Below are 19,995 nucleotides of genomic sequence, written 5' to 3'. Positions count from 1 at the left end.
AAGTGCCAGGCACTAGGCTAGGTTCCAGAGCTAAAAAGGTGAAAAGAACATAATGTCACCACCCAGCAGCTCCAGGTCTGAAGAGAACATGAGTATAAAAATCTCAAATTATAAAGCTGAACTGAACTCTGTTCTAATGGAGTTATGTGCTGACACAAAGGAGAAGTCACGTCATGTGGGAAGCACCTGAGGAGATTCCATTTAAGCCAACTTACAAATAATGGATTGGAGCTCACCAGGCACACAGAGGAAGGAGGCCCACTCAGGCAGAGGAATCATCAAGTGCCACGGTGGGGCTGAGAAAAAAGCACACCAAAGCCACTGAAAGAATCCCTTCGTGGATGGCTGAACCTGTCTGGAGTAGAGAGATTGGCAGCAAAGAAGGTAGGAAAGGTTGGCAGGTTGACGGGGCCTGATTTTTGAAATTAAGGAATTTGGAGTTTATCCTACAGATCTGTGGTTTTCAAATTCTATTCAGTAGAGCTGTGAGGTCTCTTTGGAGTCCACTGGTGGGTCATCTGGGAATGCGGAGTGGGCCCAGGTGGGCAGGGGCCTGGGTCTCCCACCCCTAATTCAACCACACCAACTCTGCTTTTACCCGTTTAATAGTGGGTACTAGTGAAAGACTTTTTCTTTTAAACAAAGGGCCCCATGATTAAGGAAAGCTTAAAAACCGTAGCTTTAGGTGATGATAAACTATTGAAGAATTTTAAGCATGAGAGTGCTATGAGTTCCCAAGGTGAAAAGAGTTGCCAAGAGTGTCAAGCGCTGAAGAGATGTTAGGAAAAATAAGTACTGGAAAGTGTCCTTTGGCTTGGCAATCAGAAAGGGACCTTACTGAAAACAGCTGATGGGGGTGGGTAGGGAGTGGAGAACAGAATGCAGTGGATAGTGGAATGAACAGGAGAAGAAAATGTGTTGACCATGCTCTTAAGAATCTTAGGAAGCAATGGAGGGAGATTTGGCAACAGCCAAAGGGGGGGATTTACTCAACTCACCTGTCTGCCTTCTTTGCTAACTGATCCCCTATCCACATGGTCACAGAGGGAGGCTTCTGAAGCTATGTTTGTATGTGGCTGTCCCCTTGATGTGGTCAGTTGGCCCTTGATGGGGTACATCATCCAAGCTGGGCTGATACTTCCCCCAAGAAATTTAGAATTTGGGTCAAGAGAGAAAACCCTTTCTTGCCAGTTGGTTGGTTAATCTCGGGAGCTGGGCCCGGACAGTCAGGTGAAATGAGCTTCAGGTGTGCAGAAGAACAAAGCAGATGTTTGGAAAGGACAGAGGGGAGGGAGCATCCAGGCTTTACGGGGCCTGGTTCCAACTACTTCTCAAGGTCCATGGAAAGCCTGTCATCTCCATTCCAGGTGAAATCATCCTATTTTATCATGAACTCTTTATTTTTGCCTTACTCAAATAGTTTCTCTTACAACAAAAATGATCCTTACCGATACAGAGGATATATGCTTCCATTTCTTTCTCTTTTCTTCAAAGAGAAAAGAAAGGTCAGTGGAGAGAAAGGGTGAGGATACCGAGAAAGAACCTTTCTCAGAGGAGAATGGAAGGGGTGAGGTCTGGAGCACAAGGAAAAGATACACTTTCCTCTGAGATAGGTGGGTAAGAAGTAAGGAAGATGGGAATGTAGATGAGTATGCGGGGCAGGGCTGGGAAGAGTATTCCTACCTAATGACTCCTGTCTTCTTTGTGAAGAGGCAAAATTATCTACAGATCATGGAGGCGTGGGCCACAGCTTGGCTGGCAAAGTTTGGGAATAGCCATTGTGTCAGTGCACCAGGGATGTGGCAACATAAATAATACAAAGACAGTTGAAACGCCTAAGTATGTAGTGTCCAAGTCTTGAACTACTGAATGCAGTGATACAGTCTCAGCCGTGAAAGCCTTCAACTCTTGCCTACCCAGCCCCCTTTAACATACAAATTGGATCACATCACACTCCTCTGCTTAAACTCTTCCAATGGCTCCCATTGCTTTAAGATATAAATTGTCTCCAGTATTGCTCAACAATTAGCGGGGGAGGCATCATGAAGGAAATCTTTGGATTGATCCAGTGCTGGGTGTGTGAAATAGCCAGGGAATGACCTAGGGAGAGGTAGGGGGCATGATAAAAAAAAAAAAAAAAAAAAGCTGTTGAAGTAGTGGAGGAAGACCAGACAGGTGGATACCAACAGCCTTAAAGAGAGAGTCCTGGGGTCGGGACTTGGGGTGTGAAGTGAATGTGTGTGAGTGAGACAGCAGGGAACATTGAAGGTTGAGCTTGTGCATGGAATGTTCTGGGTGAGACAAAGTTTAACATGGGAACATGTAAGGACTTTCTGGAGTGACATATTCTGAGCCAAAGAGATAACCTTTCTTCTCTCTGTGTGAATGACACCACCTCCTACCAGTCACCACAACCTGTAACCTGGAGTCATCCTAGGGGTTCAGTCTTCATTGCCTCTCTTACATTCATTTGGCCATCAGAACCTTTTAACTGTATTTCCTAAACATCTTTTTTTTTTTAAGTATAAATTTATTTATTTATTTATTTTTGGTTGCGTTGGGTCTTCGTTGCTGCGCGCGGGTTTTCTCTAGTTGCGGCGAGCGGGGGCTACTCTTCGTTGCAGTGCGCGGGCTTCTCATTGTGGTGGCTTCTCTTGTTGCAGAGCACGGGCTCTAGGCACGCGGGCTTCAGTACTTGTGGCGCGCGGGCTCTAGAGCACAGGCTCAGTAGTTGTAGCACACGGGCTTGGTTGCTCCGGGGCATGTGGGATCTTCCCTGACCAGGGCTCGAACCCGTGTCCCCTGCATTGGCAGGCGGATTCTTAACCACTGCACTACCAGGGAAGCCCCCTAAACATCTCTTGATTGCGGTTGCCTTGATTGAAAACCTCGAAATTGCCCCCACCCCCTTGTCCCACTGTCCTTTAAAATTCAAATCAGATCTCACTCCCAGGCTTAAATTCTCCCAGTGGCTTCCCACTGCTTTAAGATACAAATTCCTTAGTGTGGCAGACAAGGTCCTTGGTATCTGGTCACCGTTTACCTCTGTGCTTTAGTCACATAGTTCTCTGTGATTAAAGGTCCTTGGAAAGACCTTCCACACCTTCTCTTGGATCTTTTTCAAGATCCCTCATATCTGTGGAGGTATGAGAACCTTATTTCCTTCACTGGGAGAAATGACCATCAGAGTATGAGTAGCCCCCTGTGCCTGCCCCTGGCCCAGAACTAATCACATATTTCCCCCTCTGGTCTGATAGCTCTAGACGGGAGACACTGTTTATTTCACCTGTAAACCTCAAAGCCTACCACAGGGTTTGGCCAGAGTACATGCTCAATGGATATTATTGAATGAAGAAGGAATGAGTGAATGTTGAAATCTCCTTAGCTGAGGGTAGGAATTGGGGTTGGAAGACTGTGAGTGAGAGCCCAAAGTCTTGGATGAGAGTTTACTAGCTGCGTTTTATGGGACCTGGCCATCGACACCTTCTTTTAGGGAAATTTCCTTGTCTAGTAGTCAGCTGTCCTGAATCCTGCATCCTGACACCATTCCTGTACAAATGATTAAGTTGAGTGATCCTGCCCTTCTATCTGCTTGCCAGGGACCTGTGTGACCTGTCACGAAAAGATGAGCTGCGTTAATCGGATTTTCTCCTGGGATCTGGGAATTGGAAAACAGGTTAAAATGATAAGCTCTAGGAGCATAGGTTGAAAGGATACATCAAGAATTGTCAAGAAATATTTAGCAGAAGTTGCAGAGTGGCCCGGATACATTTTTATGACCTGTGCGATGTTTTATAATATTTTGAATGGGTTGCCAACGTTTGAGAATTGGAAGGTTTCACATTGAAATCTGGCTATTTGGTTTCTCTTGTAAAATTCAAAAGTCTGATATGGCAAAAACTGAAGCCAAGTAGAACACAGGGCACCTGCTTTCCCCTTCGCCATGGCCTTCCCCACGCCATATGCTCACACCTGGCCAGCTTCATTCATTTACTTTATCTGCTTGGCCCCTATAGCCATCTGACAACCAACTTGTTGAAGGAACAAGTTAGCAGTGAGGGCTTATATGCAAGCCAGGTTCACAGGGGAACAGAATCCCTAAGAGAGCAAGGAGGAAACTGGTGGGAGTTGGGGAGTAGGTGAGAAAGAGAGAGGATACAGCTGCTAAGAGAGGGAAACCAGTGCCCAGAGATGCCTGAGTTTCTGGGCTTCTCAGTTCTAGTAACTGCTAATGGTTACCTTCATCATAATTCCCTTTTCTTGAGATAATTTGCAATGCAATTAGTCAGGCTAAGGGAGGGGGCTACTAGGAAATTGGTAGATAACAGCAATGAGGCAAGTAAGACAGTGGTTTATTTAGATGATATTAGCCTCAAAGAAGAAATTCTTACATGAAGGTGGAATATAAATTATAAGTTGCTGTCAAGAGTTAGACCCTTGTCGACTATGTATCCTGGTTCAGAAAGATCAGAGAAGGGGCACTGAACAACCTCTGCTCGAGAGGATGTATAGTCAAAAGTATTCTCAGAGAAAATCAGAAGCATTCTGGGAAGGGCTGTGGGTATGCAGGGTTCCAGAGGGTTTGGAGGAAGGAACTAGGAAGTCTGGGGAGAAGAAATTTGGAAGAGATTTAAGTTCTGATCATTTATATCATCTAAGAGTGTAGACTGGGCCTGGTAACTAACTTTCACTGTGTGTTGAAAAGAGAGGTCTGTATTTCAGCAAACAGGGAAGGCTTCCTGAAAGAGGTGGCATCTGAGCTGCGTTTTTTTTTTTTGTTTTTTTTTTTTGCGGTACGCGGGCCTCTCACTGTTGTGGCCTCTCCCGTTGCGGAGCACAGGCTCCGGACGTGCAGGCTCAGCGGCCATGGCTCAGGGGCCTAGCCGCTCCACGGCATGTGGGATCCTCCCGACCCGGGGCACGAACCCGAGTCCCCTGCATCGGCAGGCGGACTCTCAATCACTGCGCCACCAGGGAAGCCCTGAGCTGCGTTTTAAAGAGATGAAAAGGAAATGCTTCACAGGCAGACAGAGCCACAACTGTAAAGGCTGAATTCTAAAGGGAGAGTGGGCAGTTTGCAGTTAGAGTCTGGATCATGGGGCCTGAGTCACCTAGCAAGTTATTTTTGTATCTTGGGGCCTTGGTTTCCATTATTATAAGAATAATGATATTGTAATTCTATTCTAAGACTCAATGTTCCTACCCTATCTCACTTTTAATATTTCTCAATTTAAGACGTATCTTACAATTGACACCCCAAAATGCTTGCTTTATCACAGGGCAAAGAAAAATTGTGACAGCGTTATCACTAACTAGGTATACGTAAATTTAGCCATCCACAGAAAGATGTTCATTTGATAATTAGGTTAGTTATTTGCATTGATGGTGCCATGCAGTTGAATTTTAATCTGAATCTCAAAGTGTCATGTTAGGGGTCTTCCAAAAGGTTACATTGTGTTGAGTCATTGAAACAATAAGATATCATATACACAGATTAGTTGTCATGCATACGGAATACAATTAAATGTAGAAATGGCCAACTCTCTAAATTTGACACAGAAGTTACAAATCTAAGAAGAGGTTGTTTTGACTAACTGAAGTGTCTGAGGACACTGAATGTTTAACTGCCAAATAGTTTCTAGTTATTAAGAGAAGCTGTGTAGATTCTAGGGCTATGCAATTCAATTAAAAAAAGAAACCAAGTTTATAAACAAAGAAGAAACATATATAATGCTCGTATATTCTTTGAAATGTCTCAAAAGTATGCTGTTACTTTCTAAAGGTGATGAAGAGATCAAGATATAACCATACGTTATGAAAAACAGCATGCCATCATGCTATACTTAACCAGATGGTCAAAAGGGTTATTATATAAGACTTTAGGCAGTGGAAGTGAGAAGACTTAAACCTAACTTCTGCTTATGGTACTGAAGAAGAAAGTGGTACAATTATGATAATAACCAACATTAACTGAATGATTACTATGTGGCACTGTTGACTTGAGTTCTTATCTGTTCAGCCTCAGGACACTCTGTCAGATCAGTGGTATTATCTTCATTTTGCAGTGAGAAAGCTAGCAGGCAAATCCAGGAAGTTTACCTCCAGAGCCACTATGCTGTTCTAACCCTCCCTGTGCATTTTTACAGGTATGGTTTTTAGGTTGAGTTTAGAAGTATATACGTAAATACAATGTATCCATGGTACTTTTTACTTACATGCCATGAGTCCGTGGCATCTAAGAATCAGAAGTAGGGGATTGTGGGATTATTGTGGGCATCAGAAGATGAGTATCTTACAGTGGCTCCTAGAAAAATCGTGTATCAGAGGGCAGGTGTTGCAAGTTGAGTAAATGAGCCTGCATTTTCAGAATCCTATCATCTTAGAACTGGCAAAGGCTACTGAGAGAAAGGCGTCAGTAAGGAGGAATGTTTTCTGTGGTTTTGAGAACGGTTCCTCCACACAAAACGCCCTGCCTCCCCCATCTGTCTAAATCCTTCTGATCTTTCCATGCCCACCCCAAATGCCAGCTCCTTCTGAAAGTAGTCTCTGGTTATATGAAAATATATATCAATACATGGGAGATACTTCCAAATTATTACGTGATGAAGCCGGTAAGTGAAAGACGGATTTTATCATTAAAGTTACCCTCGCTCCTCTCCTGGCCTCGGTTTCTCTAAACTGAAAGGAAGTGGTGGCTTAGACCATCTCTTCCTTTTATAATCTCTACTCTTTTACCCTTTTCAGATTTCTGCCAAAGCTGCCTTGAAAAGCAACTCTCCTTCCTCAGACCTGCAGGCGGCGGCTCCTCCTTGTTGGCAGCTCAGCAGGGCGGGGCTGGAGAAGCAGGAGAAGAGGCGGGGGCTCCGGGGGAAGCGCGGCGCGCAGCCACGTGACTTCCTTCCCAAGGAGCCTCAGCTGCCGGCCTCCCAGCAACCGGTTCGTCCCGCCTAACGACGCCCGCGCATTCTGGTTGGCCCTCGGGACGTATTTGGCAAGGAGGCTCCCACGGTCGCGCCGCTCATTGGCTTCCGCTACCGTCGCTCAGGCGCGTTGCCCGAGCGCCCGCAGGAGGTGCTACCGGAAGCCCCTCCCATTGGCCGTCGTGTTCGTGGCTGGCTGGCTGGGGCTGTCACTCCGGGTCGTTTCCCTGAGGTCGGTCCTCTGCTGGGGGCGGGAGGAAGAGGGGCAGGACTGGGGCCTGAGGAGCCGTCGCTGCCGCCGCTGTCTTCGCGGCTGCTATGACCAGCGGGCGAGGCGCCCTCCGCAGCTCTGCGCAGCGCTAGTCGCGGCCGTGCGCCAGCCGTAGCCGTCTGGGTCCCCAGCGCAGCCGCTCCCGCGGCTCCCTCGGCTCTTCCAGCGCCGCTTGCGAGACGAGGCGGAGGCAGGATGAAGATGACGGTGGATTTCGAAGAGTGTCTGAAGGACTCGCCCCGCTTCAGGTAGCCGACGCGGCCGCCTGGCGCCGGGCCGGCGTCACCCGGAGGTGCCTCCCCCGGCGGTGGGGGCGTGAAAGGCAGACCGCGGAACGCGCGGGAGGCCCCGTAGTCCGCGCCCTCCGACGGGGCAGGCTGCGGATGCCGTCGCTCCCGACCCGGAGAGGGCACGACAGCCCCGACTAGCCCTTCGTGAGGGGCGAGGCTGAGCCAGAGGAGGATGTTGCCTCCTTATCCCCCTTCCTTGCTCTCTGCCCGGGGCGGAGCGCCCGAGAGGCGGGGCGCACCAGCTCCGGGGAACTGGGATGCAGCCGCGTCCCCGAAGACTCGTGCCCTTTGCGGTGCGCGCTCTCGTCCCCTTCCTCTTGCCGCTCGTCCTTTCCCCTTCCTTCCGCTGCTTCTTCGTTTCCACCCCCACCCCAGCCCCTCTTTGAGGGAGCTTGCAGGGCACCCTCCTGCAGTTCACTTAGTTCCTTTTACCCCGAGGGTGAAGGAGTGGGGGGCGAACTGGGATGTTGATTTATGCTGCTGGCGTGTCTCCTGCCTGGGGGGGTCTCCTCGGAAGGCGCTGGCGGTTGATTTTGCACGGGAGTCGGGGATGGGAGTCCTTTGACCAACAGCATTCTGTCCACCTTGGTCCGAGACTGTAGGCTTTTCTTTACACCTAAGCTCTTTGGAGGGGCACCGCTGTCGAGAGGTACCGGGCTGAGGGGTGAGGACTAGGAGAAACAGTGCATTTCTGTTTTGAGAACGGAAGTAGGAGGGCCCTGAAGATGGCATTTCTGTTCCTCTTCTAGCAGCGTCGGCCCGGGAGTGCCCCCATCACCGTCGGATGCTCCCAGTGGATCTGTCACATAAACTGACGTGGTGGCGCTCCGATTCACATGGGCTGGCCACCTTGCCTTGAGAGAGGCGGCAGTCCTGAGGGTGTCCAGAGCACAGACTCTTTCGGTTTCGGGCATCGTAGGAAACTCTTGAATTGTTTTGGAGAATGGAGTTTTGCTAGGTTGTGTTTTACAGTGCATTTATAGGGCTGTCCTTAGGCCTTAAAAATAAGGCCTTTAGAACTTCCGTTAGATAGTGACATGTCTTGAAAGCGTCCCCTGAGCATTGATGTGTATGTGCCGGCTGATCTCTAGGCCAAGCCTGGGTTGTAAATTCCTGCATCCTCTCTGCCTGGGAACTAACTGTTCTCATCGTTATCACTGTTAATTTCATTTTTCATTTTCTTTTCAGTGAAAAGCAAAGAAACTATTGTAAAACTAAGGAGCTCCTACTTCTAAGAGAATGTCCTTTGATTTTTTTTTTGTTTGTTTTTTGGTGTTAATTTTATTTGGGCTATTGCTTGTAAAAACGTACACCTGATTTGATTGTTGTTGTTGGTATTAGTTTTTAAAACTTACATTGTGCGTGATTTGATGGACTCAGAGGAGATACAAATGGATTGTTTAGGACAGCTTTGCAAGTTAGATTCCAGGACTGTGTGGCAAAGGAAGTAATTTTTAAAGTGTACCTTAAAAAGTTCTACTTTTTTGGTGAAATTGTTGTTAATATTACTGGGTAACGAGGTAATCACGGCACTTTTTACCTAGAGAATGTGGCTTTGTGCTCAGTTTGTTTCACAGTTTAAATTTCATTAAAAAAAAAAAAGTTGAGAGAAGTGATTTGGAAATGCTTCTAATCCCTGGTGTTGGTCACAAACCATGTGCTGTCTTTGTTTTTAAAATAAAAGAATCATTGAATATAAAATAAGAGGAAAAGATACTGATTAAGTCGTATGGAATATTATAGTGAACGTTTGTTAGACTTGAATGTAATTTATATTCTATATTAATTAGGATGTTAGGGATTTTCTAGAGTTGTTTCCGGTATTCCAGTTGCTGTTGGCTGCAAATTGGGAAGACAAACCAAGATTCAGAGAACTCTAATATCTTGTATACATTTGTGAGACTAGATTAAATTTGCAATAGAGGCAAGAATGCCAGGAAATAAAAGTCTCATCATTCACACTTCTAATTTTTACAGTTTTCCTATAATCCCATTACTGTGTAGGCTTCTATAGCATTTGAAAATAATGTTTCAGAAGTCTTTTTATTCACATGCCTTATGTATAAGTGAAACTTTTAAAAGCATTGTGCACTTTATGAGTGATATATTGAAGTGTTTGTATCAAAAGAGAAGATTTGTGGCGGCTGGGCTTGTTTTTTTGAGAGCAAGGCAGCTGTACTATTTATTCCTTGTAGTGTCCTGATCTAGTGTGCTGCTTTAAATCTAATCCCTATTTTTATTATCCTTCACAAATGAATCTTGTGGCGTTTAAGTCTGGTATGTGGACATAACTGCCTTGAATGTTGTAGAATTAATGTAAATGGCAGCTCTTGCTGAAGAAAAATTTCATCAGTGTTCAAGCTTCAGACATTAATTTTCCTATTAAATTGGTAAGGAAACAGGAAGACTGGTTGAAATAGGGAGAGAAGGATGTTGCAGTTGCAACATTGTTTTTAGTAATTTGAATAGTCCGTGGTTACTTTTACATTCCTGTGAACATTTTGTTTTGTTTTTAGATTGGAAGGCACATTTCATTGTGTAATTTTGGGTTCCCTTCTTAGTTTTTAAAAAACCAGTCTAAAGGTGAAAATCTTGTTCATTTAAAATCTGTAGGAAAGTGAATGCATCTAAGTGTACATTTCTAAAGTGGGAATTATCCATTTTGACCAACATTTGTTGAAGAAGTTTGAACTTGTTTGGGCCCTAAACTGTAAATTTATAAAATTTTAATAAAAATTGTGCTTTTTCCTTTATATAAACATATGGTTCACTCAGGAAGTGAAATTTTGTTTGAAACAAAAAGTTGAATTAGTGCTTTTTTTTTTTTTTTTTTTTTACAGTCCAGGTCTTTTATTTTCTTTACACCCATCGTGCCATGAATTCATAGGGAATGGACTCCAACAGTTCAGGCTTCTTTCCGTTGGTTCTCACGAAGTGTGCTTCTCTGGGTGGAGCAGTCTGGCGCTTCAGTTGAACCCAATTACCTTTCTCTTTGGCGTCCTTCTTTTTCTGATTATTTTCCTTCACCCGTTTCAGGAAGCTATCTCGGCTCTTAGAATGCTTAATATGCTCGACACGCACATTAATTCTCTTGGCGAGAATCTTGCCCTTAACTTGTTTACAATGATGCCAACAGCATGCTGGGTAACATTGTAGACTCTCCCAGTTTTGCCATGGTAATATTTGTGGGGCATTCCTTTTTGAACAGTGCCCATTCCCTTGATATCTACAATATCACCTTTCTTGTAGATTCGCATGTATGTGGCCAAAGGAACAACTCCATGTTTTCTAAAAGGCCTAGAGAACATGTAGTGGGTGCCCCTCCTCTTTCCCTTTGTGTTGGTCATTTTGGCGAATTACTGGAAGATGGCGGTTCCGCTAGTGCTTTTTTATTTTTATTTTTTTTGCGGTACGCGGGCCTCTCACTGTTGTGGCCTCTCCCGTTGCGGAGCACAGGCTCCGGACGCGCAGGCTCAGTGGCCATGGCTCACGGGCCCAGCTGCTCCGCGGCATGTGGGATCTTCCCGGACTGGGACACGAACGCGTGTCCCCTGCATCGGCAGGCGGACTCTCAACCACTGCGCCACCAGGGAAGCCCCTGCTAGTGCTTTTTTTTTTTTTTTTTTAAATTATTTATATTTTGGCTGCTTTGGGTCTTAGTTGTGGCACGCGGGACCTTTTGTTGTGGCGTGCAGGCTCTTCCTTGCGGTGCACCAACTTCTCTCTAGTTGTGGCGTGCGGGTTTTCTCTCTCTAGCTGTGGCACGTGGGCTCCAGGGCTCGTGTGCTCTGTAGCTGTGGGGCGTGGGTTCCCGAGCGCGTGGGCTCTGTAGTTTGCAGCACGCGGGCTCTCTCGTTGAGGCACGCGAGCTCAGCAGTTGGCGGGCTTAGTTGTCCCGGGGCGTGTGGGATGGAACCGGAGTTCCCTGCCTTGGAAGGCAGATTCTGTACCACTGGACCACCAGGGAGGTCCCAAGTGCTTTTTGACTTGTGGAAGATTTTTGCTCTAATTCATTCCTCAGATATAAAAATATTGAGTCTTTATCTGGTACATTTATTTTTTATCCTTAACAATGTTTATTTTGCACTGATCTGAAGGTTTTTTGTTTGATTCTATTTCAGATATCCTTGTTCAGCAACTTAGGATAAAAATCTTAAAAAGATGTTTTAGGGTGAAAGATTTTAATGGTTGAAAGACATTGGAATAAATAAATAAATGCACACATAAGTGTGTGCACGTGCACACACATACATATAATGTTTTGCTCTTAAGCTGGTGCCAATCCTGGCTGGTTTGCCTCTTTACCTTCCATATTTAGAACCGGTATACACTCTTAACAATTGGTACTTTATATACATGGAAATACAGTGGGCAAGAGATGAAGCAAAATGTGTTTTTATTTCAGAAGTGGTAGAATGGCATTATAAAGTATCAATAGTTTTATCATGAACCAAAATACAGGAACCCAGCTACTCCTCATTGCAGCTTCTAATTCCTCATTTAATGTAGTACCAGCATAAGTTGAAATAAGGAAGAACAAGCTTTTATAACATACCAGACCTTATACTAGATGCTTTTATAGCTACCATCTCTTTTAATACTAAAATATATTATGATGTAGGAATTACTATCTTTGTTTTTAAAATGTTTAAAAATTACCAAACTGGATATTTTGAGAAGTTAAACTGACTTTTTTTTTTTAAATTTTATTTATTTTATTTTTGGCTGCGTTGGATCTTTGTTGCTGTGTACGGGCTTTCTACGGTTGCGGAGAGCGGGGGCTACTCTTCGTTGCAGTGTGCGGGCTTCTCATTGTGATGGCTTCTCTTGTTGCGGAGCACGGGCTCTAGGCACGCAGGGTCAGTAGTTGTGGCACGTGGGCTTAGTTGCTCTGCGGCATGTGGGATCTTGCCAGACCAGGGCTTGAACCCGTGTCCCCTGCATTGGCAGGCGGATTCTTAACCACTGCGCCACCAGGGAAGCCCAAACTGACTTCTTAATGGTGGACTTTCAAGTGGTGGACTTGGAAGTGAATTCACTCTTTTACTCCATCTCTTGAGCCACAGGCTTTATTGCATTAATTAAATTTGCATTAAGTGTGTGTATGGTGTCTTTTATAATACAGAAGTTTAAAAATTGGCATTCGTGTATTCCCTAGAAAAGTGTTCCCATTCCCATTATTATAGGATATTTTCTATTTTTAGCAATTTTTAGTTTCATGTAATGCAGCTGGATTTAGTTTTGAGTGTGGGAGATAATCCTATTTTATTTTCTTCCTAATGGAAGCCCTTGTCCTAATACCTTTTATTGAATAATCCATCCTTTCCCCATTGATTTAAAATTATACACATACGTGCATATACATATATGTATACGAACATGGGTCTTTTTCTGGATTCTGCTCTTTTCTACCAATGTAATTTTTTGTTCTCTTGCAAATATTGTTAATATATTAGTTGTAAAATTTTATAGTCTGTTATGATATCCAGTGGGACAAGTTTTCCTTTGTTACTGTTTTTTCCAAAAATTTAATGGCTGTTCTTGAATATTTTGTCTATATAATAGCTTCTTCAATTCCAGAAGAGGTTACGTCTTTCTATGTATTTTGGCCTTATTTATTTAAAACTTTTTATTATGTAAAATTTCAATGATGATCCAACTACATGCTGTTTATTAGAGAAATACTTTAGATTCAAAGATACAAATAGATTGAAAGTAAAAGGATAGAAAAAGATAAACAGTGCAAGCAGTACCCAAAAGAGAGCTGGAATGGCTATACTAATATCAGATAAAATAGACTTTATGACAAAAATTACTAAAGATAAAGGACGTTTTTTAATGATAAAAGAGTCAATCCATCAGGAAGACATATACTTATAAACATATGCACTTAGTATAGCCTCAAAATACATGAGGCAAAAATTGACAGAATTGAAGGGAGAAATAGAAAATCCAACAATAATAGAGACGTAAATACTTTAAATAATGGGTAGAACAACTAGCCAGATGGTCAACAAGGAAATAGAAGATGTGAATAACACTGTAAACCAAAAAAAGATTTAATAGATATCTATAGAACACTTCATGCAGCAGTAGCAGAATTCATATTTTTCTCCAGTTCACATGAATACATTTTCTAGCACGGACTGTATATTAAGGCATTAAACAAGCTTCAGTAAATTCAGAAGGATTGAAATCATGAAAAATATGTTCTTTGGCCACAATGGAATGAAATTAGAAGTCAGTAACAGAAGGAAATCTGAAAAATTTATAAATAGTTGAAAATTAAGCAACACATTCCTAAATAACTAGTGGATCAAAGAGGAAATCACAAGGAAATAAGGAAATACTTTCAGACAAATGGAAACAAAAATACAACATACTAAACTTATGGGATGCAGCTAAAGCAGTGCTTAGAGTGAAATTTATACCTACAAACACCTATATTAAAAAGAAGAAAGATCTCAAATCAGTGATCTAACCTTCCATCTTAAGAAACTACAAAAAGAATAGCAAACTAATGTCAAAGCAGGGAAAGGGAGGAAATAAAAAAGACTAGAGCAGCAATAAATGAAAATGGAGACTAGTACAACAACTAGAGAAAATCAGTGAAACCAGAAGTTGGTTATTCATAAGGATCAACAAAGCTGACAAGCCTTTAGCTAGACAAAGGAAAAAAAAGGAGAAGACTGAAATTTCTAGATTCAGGACAGAAAGAGGGGACATCATTGCTGTCTTACAAAAATAAGAGGGATTATGAGAGAATACTATGAAGAATACTCAGACAATAAATTAGTTAAGCTAGATGAAATGGATATATTCCTAGAAAGACACAAATTACTGAAAATGGCTCAAGAAGAAATAGAAAATTTGAATAGACATGAGATTGAATTAGCAATCAAAAAGCTTCCTGAAAAGAAAAGCCCAGGGACTTCTCTGGTGGCGGAGTGGTTAAGAATCCGCCTGCCAGTGCAGGGGACACGGTTTCGATCCCTAGTCTGGGAAGATCCCACATGCCGCGGAGCAACTAAGCCCATGTGCTACAACTACTGAGCCTGTGTTCTAGAGCGCACGTGCTGCAAATACTGAAGCCTGCATGTCTAGAGCCTGTGCTCCGCAACAAGAGAAGCCACCGCAGTGAGAAGCCCATGCACTGCAACCAGGAGTAGCCCCTGCTTGCCACAACTAGAAAAAGCCCACGCGCAGCAAGAAGACCCAATGCCGCCCAAAAGAAAAAATAAAAGAAAACCCCAGGCCAAAATGGCTTCACTGATGAATTCTATCAAATATTTAAAGATGAATTAACAACAGTCCTTCATAAACTCTTCGAAGAAACAGTAGGAACGAAGTGTCGCTTCCCAACTGATTTATGGGGCCAGTATCACCCTGCTACCAAAGCCAAAGATATCACAAGAAAATTACATACCAATATCTGTTATGAATACAGGTATTAAAATCCTCAACAAAATATTAGCAAACCAAATATAGCAATATATAGAAAGGATTGTACACCATGACCAAGTGGGATTTATCCCAGGAGTACAAAAATCAATCAATGTAGTAAACTGTATTAATAGAACAAATGATGCAAACCACATAATCATCTTGATACAGAGAGAGCATTTGACTAAATCCAGCTCACTTTCATGATGAAAATACTCAGTAGTGATGAACTGGGTGATTGGGATTGACATGTATACACTGATGTGTATAAAATTGATGACTAATAAGAACCTGCTGTATAAAAAAATAAATACAATTCAAAGATTAGAAAAAAGAAAATACTCAATAAACTAGGAATAGAAAAATTCCTCAACCTGATAAAGGACATGTATAAAACACTCTCAGCTAACATCATACTTAATGGTGAAAGACAAAGTTTTTCTCTAAGATCAAGAAAAGGTCTGTTCTTCCCACTTCTGTTTAGCAGTGTAGTGGAGGTTGTAGCCAGAGCAATTAGGCCAGAAAGAAAAATAAAGGCATACATATAAGAAAAGAAGTAGTAAATCCATCTCTACTTTTAGATTATATACAGTTGTCTCTTGGTATCCATGGGGATTGGTTCCAGGACCCCCGTGGACATCAAAATATGTGAATACTTGGGCTTCCCTGGTGGTGCAGTGGTTGAGAGGCCGCCTGCCGATGCAGGGGACGTGGATTCGTGCCCCAGCCCGGGAGGATCCAACATGCCGCGGAGCGGCTGGGCCCGTGAGCCATGGCCACTGGGCCCGTGCGTCCGGGGCCTGTGCTCTGCAACTGGAGAGGCTACAACAGTGAGAGGCCCGCGTACTGCAAAAAAAAAAGAAGAAAAAAGTGAATACTCAAGTTCCTTGCATAAAATGGTGTAGTATAGTCAACCCTCTTTATCTGCAGGTTCTGCATCCAAGGATATGGAGGGCTGACTGTATCTAGTACATAGAAAATCTTAAGGAATGCACAAAAGTCAGAACTAATAAGTTCAACAAGGCCGTAGGATACAAGATCATTGTCAGAATAAACCACAGTTTATTTATGCATTCACCTACCAGAGGACATCTTGGTTGCTTCCAGGTTTTGGCAGTTATGAATAAAGCTGCTATATACATTTGTATGCAAATTTTTGTGTGGACATAAGTTTTCCACTCATTTGGGTAAGTACCAAGGAGCACAATTGCTGGGTTGTATGGTAAGTATTGCCAGAGTATATTTAGTTTTATAAGAAACCCCCAAACTGTCTTCCAAAGTGGCTGTGCCAGTTGCATTCTCAAGAGCAATGAATGAGAGTTCCTGTTGCTCCACCTTCTCACCAGCATTTGGTGTTGTCAGTATTCTCGAATTTAGCCGTTCTTGTAGGTGTGTAGTGGTATCTCGTTGTTTTAATTTGCATTTCTCTGATCACGTATGATGTGAGCTTATTTGCCATCATGTGCTTATTTGCCATCTGTATATCTTCTTTGTTAAGGTGTCTTTTAAGGTCTTTGGCCCATTTTTTAATTGGGTTGTTTGTTTTCTTATTGGTTTTTAAGAGTTCTTTGTATATTTTGAAGAACAGTCCTATATTAGATATGTGTTTTGGAATTTTTTTTTCCCAGTCTGTGGTTTGTCTTCATTTTCTTGATTCTCTTTATTTTTGATATGGAAATTCCCTCTGTCCTTCATATATTGGGTTTACTGTTCTTGATTTTCATGTTGTTGCTTTTTCTATTTACTTATTTTTGCAGTGCACAGTTGCCACTACCCTCCCTTGAAAAGGTGCATTTTTTTTTTTCCTTTTAGACTTTAGCTGTTTGGAAATGTTTGTAGGTTTGTAGATTGAAACGATTTTCTCTCAGAATTTGCAGGCATTGTTCTATTTTCTTCAGGTTTTCAGTGTTGTTGTTGACATGTGATGCTGTTTTTATTTCCTGATTCATTTTTTGTCCCTGAAGTTTTTTTAGATTTTTTCTTTACTGCTGGTATTCTGAAATTTCATGATGATGTGCCTTTGGGTGGGTCTTTTTAATTTATTGTCTTGGACATGTACTTTCAATCTGAAAACTCATGTATTTTAGTTCTGAGGAATCTTATTATTTCTTTGGTAGTTTCTTTTCCTCTTTTTTAACCTGTTATTTTTATATTCATATTTTGAATGAATCCTCTAATTTTCTTTTTTCTCCCTTTTTCTATTTCTTTGTCTTTTTGTTCTACTTTCTGGATGATATATCCAAATTATTTACTAATCCTAGTTTTCAAGAATTCTTTCTTACTGTGAATATTCCTTTTTAATGTCAACCCATTCTTCAAGAGCTTTCCTTGTATGTCTGAAGAAATTAGTCATAGTCAACAATTTTTTTTCCTCTCTGAATTACCTTTCCTCTAAGGTTTTTGTTTGTTTGTTTGTTGTTTGTTTTGGTCTCCTTTTACAAGTTTTCCTTAATGTGTTTCTGTTGACCCTTGGCTCTCTGTTTACATCAAAGAATGAGGCACTTAAAAAGTTATTGGAAGTATGGTATATTTTGTTACAGCTTGTTGACTGGTGAGTTTCTCTACAGGGCAGTATTTTCATTGGGACAACTCCCAAATGTCAGTATCTTTAGGTCTTTTCTTATTTATCTGACATGTCCTTAAAGAGCCATCTTCTGCCTGGTAGGTAGAGCATAAGTGCTGAATTTCAGGGAACTGAGCTAGGGAAGGGGTTGGGGAAGGGCGGTGGGGTAGAGACTTCTTACTGGAGTTTCTCTCTCATAGGGAATTTTTAACTGAGTTTTAATCAATACTTTTGATTTAATTATGTAAACCTTTACAGAAAATAAGCTCCCATCTTTTGTCAGGGTCAGGGAGGGGTAGTCATATCAGGTTGGAGGAGTGGAATGAGGATCTGAAGAGTTTGGTTGCTCCTTATGAGTATAAGATTTCAACTAATCCTGTTTTCACCCTCCCATCTCCTCCCACCTCCATCCCGGTATTTTGAGACATACGACATCTTCATGCCTCTAACCATTAGGGGATTCTGTATTGTGGATCTTCTTGCTTGACATTGGCTTCACAAGTGTACTTTGAAGACTTAGGTTTTGGCATTTTCTGGTCTGAGTTACTGTTGTTTTATTTGCCTTTCAGATTCCAGAATTGTGTTGCTACTGTTATTGCTTCTGTTCTTTGTCCTGTGTATTAACCCACCTTACTTTTCTGTCATTTTAATTGGATTTTTTTTTTTTTTTTTTTTTGCGGGCCTCTCATTGTTGTGGCCTCTCCCGTTGCGGAGCGCAGGCTCAGTGGCCATGGCTCATGGGCCCAGCCGCTCCGCGGCATGTGGGATCTTCCCGGACCGGGGCACGAACCTGTGTCCCCTGCATCGGCAGGTGGACTCTCAATCACTGCACCACCAGAGAAGTCCTTAATTGGATTTTTTGAGAAAATGGAGATAAATGGATGTATTTGATCTGCTGTTGGTATGCAAAGCATAATTTCTACTGGAGAACACTCTTAGGGTAGTGAATGTGGACCAAGTATGTGAGCTCTGGAGGTTGATTACCTGTTTGACTGCTTTTTCACTTACTCGTTGTGAGATCTTGGGTAGGTTTCTTACTTTTACCTAGGCTCAGTGAGAACAGTACAGCATTACTGAGAATTCAAAATGCTTTTCACCGAAGTAGGTGGGGAGTACCCACTTAATAATGCTAATTTCCCTTCCTCTTTCTCTTGTATCCTTGAAGAGAAGCTTGGATGATTTAGTTAAGGATGCAGGCATTCCCACGTGGAAATAATAAGCTATCGGTTGGAAGCATCTAGAATGCATGAAGGATTAGGCATGTTACTTGTAAATATGAAAATCATCTGTGTTGTGGATGATGAAACAATAAAAGTAGATGGACAGACTTCACTTTGTAGGAGAGCAGTAAAGGTCTTTAAAAAGGGCCATATGTAGATTTTATGTGTAGAGTATTTAAGAAGGAAGAGTGAGCAAGAGAAGAATAGGAGGAGAAAAAACAACTGAGAACACAGTGCCTTAAGGATTTAAATCCTGAATGATGACAGAGCAAAGGATAAGTGAACTGAGAGGTTGTAGAAGAAAACTACTATGAAGAAATGTACGTGTTTACTCGAGAGTACATGAAATCTGTTTCCATTGAATTGTATCTAGGATTTGGAGGTTAGACAGATGAGAAGCAATGCAAGTTAAACCTCTATAAAGATCCGGGTAAATGAGTACATGAAGAAATTCTCATAGAAGGAATTAACTTGATTGTAATCTTGTAGTACTTTGTACCTGAAATACGTCAGGATTCTTTATTGAAATATAATCAGTTTTTCTGTTTAAAATTTTTATATTTTCTGTGATGCCACAGACATACTCAAATTTAAATATAAATTTTTCACTGCTTAAAAAGTTATAGTTCAGTGCTGAAGTGTAAAAAAAATGGTAAAATAGTTTAACCAAAGGCAGGCAATGGAGAATGGGCATTACTGTTGCAGGAAGGGGGACCCCTTCCAGGGCACGAGAGTGGGCTCTTGTCTAACACTCGGAAATGAATTGTCCGAGGAGACACATATGCTGACATAAAGCAAGAGACTTTATTGGGAAGGGGCATCCGGGTGGAGAGCAGGAGGGTAAGGGAACCCAGGAGGACTGCTCTGCCACGTGGCTTGCAGTCTCTGGTTTTACGGTGATGGGATTAGTTTCTGGGTTGTCTCTGGCCAATCATTCTGACTCAGGGTCCTTCCTGGTGGTGCATGCATTGCTCAGCCAAGATGGATTACAGCGAGGAGGATTCTGGGAGGCTGGCAGGGCATATGGACTGGCATCACCTTTTGACCTTTACTGAATTCTTCTGGTTGGTGGTGGCTTGTTAGTTCCATGTTCCTTACCAGGACCTCCTGTCGCAAGATAGCTCATTGGTGCCTGGCCAGGGTGGGCAGTTTTAGTCAGTGGTTCCCCTAACACTAGGACAATTAATATCAAGGATTTAACTTTGTATGTATTCTAGAGTCACTTTTAGACAAAGATGTGAGCAAGTGTGTATACTTTTAAAGTTGACTCATATAAAATTAAAGTTGA

At 42.5% G+C, this 19,995-nt stretch overlaps 1 protein-coding gene and 1 pseudogene across 5 annotated transcripts in view; one reads left to right on the top strand and one right to left on the bottom strand.

The window, feature by feature from the left end:
- Positions 1-6,256: 6,256 nt before the first annotated feature.
- ACAP2 (ArfGAP with coiled-coil, ankyrin repeat and PH domains 2) overlaps positions 6,257-19,995 on the top strand; it is a 165,344-nt gene continuing 151,605 nt past the window's right edge. Inside the window, exon 1 of one of the 5 annotated variants that reach the window (XM_073804053.1) lies at positions 6,257-7,439. In XM_073804053.1, the coding sequence (XP_073660154.1) occupies positions 7,387-7,439 (53 nt within the window). In that variant the 5' untranslated portion in view covers positions 6,257-7,386. The remainder of the gene's footprint in view (positions 7,440-19,995) is intronic. The other 4 variants (XM_073804055.1, XM_073804052.1, XM_073804054.1 and 1 more) reach the window with 4 other exon arrangements.
- Positions 10,326-10,864, bottom strand: LOC101316555 (large ribosomal subunit protein eL21-like; annotated as a pseudogene).

This window comes from Tursiops truncatus, chromosome 4, assembly GCF_011762595.2.
Source record: "Tursiops truncatus isolate mTurTru1 chromosome 4, mTurTru1.mat.Y, whole genome shotgun sequence".
Classification (NCBI taxonomy): domain Eukaryota; kingdom Metazoa; phylum Chordata; class Mammalia; order Artiodactyla; family Delphinidae; genus Tursiops; species Tursiops truncatus.
This window is presented reverse-complemented; position numbering and strand designations above follow the sequence as displayed.